This window comes from Nannospalax galili, unplaced genomic scaffold (genome assembly GCF_000622305.1).
Source record: "Nannospalax galili isolate Female #2095 unplaced genomic scaffold, S.galili_v1.0 scaffold447, whole genome shotgun sequence".
Taxonomy (NCBI): Eukaryota; Metazoa; Chordata; class Mammalia; order Rodentia; family Spalacidae; genus Nannospalax; species Nannospalax galili.
The window spans coordinates 503285-509608 of NW_008355650.1; the positions used below are offsets into that span (position 1 = coordinate 503285).

Consider the following 6324-nt stretch of genomic DNA (forward strand, 5'->3'; position numbering starts at 1 on the left):
TTTGATAAAAGGGAATATTTCCAGATTGTGGAATTTTTATTTCTTCCTACATGAACGTCTATGCAGTGGAGTCACATAGTGTACATTTAACTTAGGAAAAGCCAGTTTATTTGATCAGCAAAAGATGGAAGGAGAAAAAAACAGCAAAATGCAAGTGAGGAAACGAGCACCTCATAGGCGTCATCTGCTTGCGGGACACACACTGTGGTCGTCGGCTAGGGAGTGTGAAGGCCTTTCCTCATTGGAAGTTCCCTCAAAGCTCTTACTGTAGATGTAGCTTATGTGGTCATGGATTCTTGTGTTCCAAGATACTGATTCCTCATGCCTCATGCCTCCCCAAGCTGACTCTTCATCTGGAGAACAGCTTTCTGGGATAATTTTGATGAATGATCACTATTGCTTACATGAGACTGTGCTAGTCATACCTGTGTTGTATATTAGAGGCATGAAGGGAAGTTGAGCCAATTTCTTGTCTGCTTTTGGTGGCTGTTAGTAAGGAGTAAGCCTTCATTGTCGTTCAAGTGGGAGTGGGTGGGGTTGCAGGCCACCCTGTGCTCTGCTTTGGAGAATGGGGAATAAAAGTGGAAATTGTGATCACCCTATCTTCATGGAGGAGGGTGAGGTGCCCTCATACCTGGGGGATAAGAAGCAGCTTTTGGAGGAGTTTGTCCAGTATTCTTCTTTGCAAGGCATGTGGGAAGGTCTTGCATAGTATTGGTATTTTGTTGGTACAGAATAGATGTAGGAAAACACTGTGAAATGTTGGTCATTCAATTAGAGCTGCAGATCAAGAATCGGTGAAAAAATTATGTTTTAAAAGGAATTAATGCCATACTTTAATAGTAGAAGCCTTCGACTCACCTTCTTCCGACTACTACATGAGAATTATTAGATGTTAATATTAAATGTTTGTACAGTGCACAGTAGCTTTGACCAAGTTATTAAGTATTTAAATATTTTCACTGAAAATATAAGCAAACTATAAGCAGACTCACTTTCAAAAGATGTGGAAGTCATATATTTTACTGAACTAAATAACTTTCTCTTGTGATTTGGGTTTTGTCTTATTTCAGGCTTAGATGCCACAGGATCTTTTTTCTCTCGATATGGAGCGTCTCTTAAGGAGCTTGATTTTAGCATCATGACTTTTCTCTGGAATGAGAAATACGGTAACAAACTAGGTTCTATCGAAGGAAAGCAGCTCGATTATTTCTATGAGCCCACATCGCTAAAGGAAGCACGCTGTTTAATATGGCTCCTGGAAGAGCACAGAGACAAATTCCCAGCCTTGCACAATGCTTTAGATGAATTCTTCGATATAATGGGTATGTGAAACAGATTTACATTGATGTCTAATCTGAGAGGTGGAGGCAATCTTTGTAAAGGATCTAGCTTATTTTGATACTTAATGTAGGAAATAGTGAAAATTTATGACACACCTGGAGATGTTTGGGGGGGAGCAGTGATTGACAATCTTGTAATGAATGAAATGGGAAGAAGTGCTAAGGGCTTCCAAGGAAGTCCCTCCAGTTTGATTCTTCCAGTAACAGGAAAGCTGGGAAACAGGGTAGTTTGAGGGGCACTGCAGATGTGGAGGTGGAATTGGTGCTCTGGAGCTAGAGAAGTGGGTGGAAGGAAGTGGCTGCCAGGGAGCCTGGCCAAACAGGCCAACCAGCAGCTTGCTCTGTAGCCCCTCGGACTTTCTTCACCTTTGTAATGAAATTATTTGATCTGTGTGATCCTGATTTTCCTCAGAATTCTAATATTCTTCAATTCTAAGTTGCTTTTAGCTTTTTTAAAAAAATAATTTATTTATTGAGAATGTCATACATGCATATAAGGTGTTTTGATTAAATCCATGCCCACTCCCTCCCCTCCAGCTCCTCCCATATCTCCCCATCACTTTTTCTGATAACTTCATCTACTCTTTCTTCTTCTTTATTTTTAATGGGGCTTTTGGCTACTCTAACATTTCCCCCTCTGAAGGGGTAACCCTAAAATCCTTTAAGGATTAGATAAAAGTTCCCAAATATTTTTGACATTTTTGGCCTTTGGAATGGAGTATGTTGCTAAGAGGCCCAAGGACATTGTGAGTTTTAGCCAAGAAACTGGCTACTTTTCTTTAGGGTCTTTTTATCCTAACTGCCTAGCCAATTCCTACCTCCTGTTCTTATCATACCATCCTATGAAGGGGTTACCCAAATTGTCAATAGGGAATCAGGACGCAGACCGTTCTGGCTTCTTCCGTGCTGAACAGGGACTCAGGGTGAGGCAATTGGGGTACCCCTTCCGTGGGTTTATCTAAAAGACTCCCAAATTGGGTAATTCTCATCTCAAGGAGGAAAAGAGTCCTTGAATCATGAATAGTAGATGTGAAGGAGAAGTAAAAGCAAGAGTAATTAGCATTACAAGTTCCAGACAGGGAACTAGAAAAAAGTCCGGAACAGGGCAATTTTCAAATGTTCATGAGAGTCCATTGGAATTTCTTGACATGGGTTTATCTAAAAGACTCCCAAATTGGGTAATTCTCATCTCAAGGAGGAAAAGAGTCCTTGAATCATGAATAGTAGATGTGAAGGAGAAGTAAAAGCAAGAGTAATTAGCATTACAAGTTCCAGACAGGGAACTAGAAAAAAGTCCGGAACAGGGCAATTTTCAAATGTTCATGAGAGTCCATTGGAATTTCTTGACAAGAGCTTCCAAAAGCATCCCTCTGTTGGGTTCCTCCTCATTTTTCTTTTGTCTGCCAAGGCTGCAAGATTTGAAGTCTTAGATCTGAGCAGCACTTTCTGGTTAGGAATAAAATCACCAATGAGAAATAATTAACTTATTATATAGACTTAAGCCTAATGTCTGGGAAGTGTAATCCCTGAACTCTTAAAGAAATATACTGATGACTTTACTCTTTGGTTATACTTTCCTTTTGGGTGTTTAAGACCATACAGTTGGCCCAAATAAATCAATTTATATTTACATTTAAGGTCACTTGAGGATCTGTTCCTCAGGGGTCACATGGGCTTGGGAGGGTGCTTTTAGCTTCTTATCTTCTGTTCTCTGTGCCACCCTATGGTACTTGCTCCCTCCTCCCCTCCCCCTTAGCATCAAAAGTCAGATGTGTTAGGAGCGAGACCTCCAGATTTCATGCTGTTTTTAAGGGTACTTTGAAGGGTTTGACCCTGTGTTGCTGTCATTCATTATCAGAATAAGGAACCTACTTTTAGTTCATTTTCAGGGAAGTTCCATTTACATAGATGGTTTGTCTTCCTAGATACCCTTCCTGTCTGAAAGTGGCTTCCTGCTGGGTAGCCTAAACTTACTGGAATGAGTTTGATTCTGGTGATAACAAACACAGTCCTGAGACAAAGCTTGCAGAACGCAGTCACACCAGACTGACACGTCCCTCCGTGTGCTCTGCATTCTTGCCCTTCTTACATTCAGTACCCGGATACTTAGTGCATCCAGCTGCTGCTGTAGCTCTGCTTTTAGTGACAGAAGTAGAAGCCACCAGCCAAATTCCTGGCCATCTCATCAGATTTTCAAGTCCAGTAGTCTTCCATTTACTGAGAACTTTCCAGTTTCTCTCCTCTCATGTAAAGAAAGTGTATATTTCTTAGAGCTTTTAACACCCATGGGTCTTGATAATCAGGCTTTTTGCTGCCTTCACCAGGGGTAGGATAATTGGGAGCCTCCGCTGTCCTGTGCTCAGGATGCATATCCACAGAGTTGTGATCCAGGAACCCAAAGGCCCCTTAAAAGAAATATGGCTGAACACACTTATCACAGCTCAGAGACCTGTTCTTCCTAAGTTTAACGTGGTAGTATCATTGTTATATACCTAATTTTTTTAATTAGAAGAAGTATTTCATAGCACTGACATATTCAATAACAATCTCCAGAGCTAAGATGCATCTCTTAGAAAATTGGCTATAAATTTTTAGGTTTTTCAGTTGAATACAGGTATACATTATTGTACTTAGTATAAACCCTATACTAGCCGGGCATGGTGGCACACGCCTGTAGTCCCAGCACTTGGGAGGGAGGCAGAGACAGGCGGATCTCTGTGAGTTCAAGGCCAGCCTGGTCTACATAGTGAGTTCCAGGACAGCTGGGGCTACAGAGAGACCCTGTCTCAAAAAGACCAAAAAAAAAATAATCTCCATTTCATTTTAAAATATGTTGTTTCATACAGAAAAACTCATTTTTAATGCAACTAACACTTAGATGTTTGCACATGCGTCTCTAATCTCTATATATCTGATTCTTACTAGTCATAGTCAGTTATTGTCTAAGATCCTTGGCACCTGAGCATGGATATAAAATCATCAGGTAGATTTCAATGGTAATGTTTTTCACATCTGCTAATTAACGTGAAGCAAATATTTATGCTTTTTCCTCAAATATAACTCATTTTTTAATTTATTGATTTTTTTTTTTTTAGTATATTTCATACAGAACATCCCATACAGTCTTACTCATCTATATACCCACATCCCAAGTGACATCCTTCCACCCCACACACACACTGGAGCCCATATATCGTCCACTGTGTTGTCAGTGCTCCCAGCTGTTCCCCAGTGCTAGTCCATTTGCTGAGTCTAGTCAACCTGTCTTGAGTTCCTTGTTTTAGGGAGATCAGCTCTTCCTCATCTAGCAGCAAGCTGTTGTCAATATTCCTTTAGATAAGATTGGGGTCTGCTGTTCATTTCCCAGTTCTATGCTGGGTTACTATATGGGAATCTCTTCGGCCACCCTGGCCAACAACTCAAAGAAGGTATCTCCTGTCTGGCATTGTTTCTTGTTATGTAGCCTTTAACTATACACATGGACTCTTAAAGAATTATATTGATCCAGGGGCTGGAGAGATAGCTTAGCGGTTAAGAACACTAGTTGTTCTTGCAGAAGACCCTAGTTTGAATCCCAGCACCCACATGGCAGCTAACAGCTGTCTGTAACTCCAGTCCAAGGGGATCTGACACCCTCTTCTGACCTCCGCAGGCCTTGCACGACACGGGTGTACTTACCTACATGCAGGCAATATACGCATACACATAAAATACTTTCCTATTAGGTGTTTAAGATCATGCAGTTGGCCCAGATAAACCAATTTTTTTTTCACTCTTAAGATCGTTTGAGTATCTGTTCCTCAGGGCTTGCATGGGCTTGGGAGGAGCCCCTGGTTCCTTTCCTCTACTAGTTCCATCTATATGTGAAGATAAGTCAAAGGTCCTAGTCCTCTTAAGTTGACCCTCCTCTTTGTTGCCTTGGTTTTTGTTTGTTTCTTGTTTTTTTTTTCGGGGGGGGAGGGGCTTGGATTTTGTCCCTTTTTTTTTTTTCCCCCAGAGCTGAGGACCAAACCCAGGGCCTTGCACTTGCTAGGGAAGTGCTCTACCACTGAGCTAAATCCCCAACCCCAACCCTCCTCTTTGTAGACTGGACACTGGTTCAAGTCCATCTGGTGGGGTCTCCACAGCCTCCTTGATCAAGAGGACAGGTGACTCACCACAGTTAAAGGACATTTGAGAGATGCTCATAGTTCCCTGGAACTTAGTCAACCTAGGAGGGCAAGGAGCAAAAACTGTCCTTTTTGTCCCTCTGGCCAAATTAGTACAGGCCTCAAAGTATGGCTGTTAAACCTCCAAGAAGGTTAGTTCCACCAGTCCGGTACTTTTAATTACCATGTGCCATGTAGATAAAGCTTGGGCAAAGACCAAACATTCTCAGATAACTCTTGCCTAGTCGGGTATTATGTTCCTTGATCTAGTTGTATGTATAATTTGTCAGTAAGTTGTTGGACTAATATGGTTCCCTCTGGTTTTTTTTAAAACTAGCTAGGCATTATTTATCTCTCACATTGTCTGACCCTTCCACCATGGTTTCCCCATTTAAGGTGCCCCAATTTTTCCCTTAATACCCTTCTGTGGTCCCACCTCTCTTGAGCTCCTTCTTTCCCTTTATCCCCTAGGTTCCTTGTATAATCCTCCCTCTCCCCTCCCCTTAAAATAACTCCATTTTTATCCATATCTCCCTTTTCAACACCTGTTTCCTACTGTTCTCTTTCAGATTCTTTCTTTTCCTTTACCTCACTGGTTCCTTTTCATTATCCTGGTTCCTGTAGTTATGTCTGGATACATATTTACTTGTCAGGATTTGGTGCTAGAATCCACATACATTGTTTTCTGAGTCTGTGTTACTTCACTTAGTATAACAGTTTCTAGTTCCAATCATTTACCTGAAAATTTTATTGTTTCATTTTTCCTTAGTGCCGAGTACAACTCCATTGTGTAAATGTATCACATTTTCATTATCCATTATCAGTTGGGGGAC

General features: G+C 41.2%; 1 protein-coding gene across 9 annotated transcripts in view; it reads left to right on the forward strand.

The window, feature by feature from the left end:
* Ttc3 (tetratricopeptide repeat domain 3) overlaps window positions 1-6324 on the forward strand; it is a 123758-nt gene that overhangs the window by 69150 nt on the left and 48284 nt on the right. For all 9 annotated transcript variants that reach the window (XM_029556098.1, XM_008853034.3, XM_017803167.2 and 6 more), the window contains one exon: window positions 1074-1325. In XM_029556098.1, the coding sequence (XP_029411958.1) occupies window positions 1074-1325 (252 nt within the window). The remainder of the gene's footprint in view (window positions 1-1073; window positions 1326-6324) is intronic.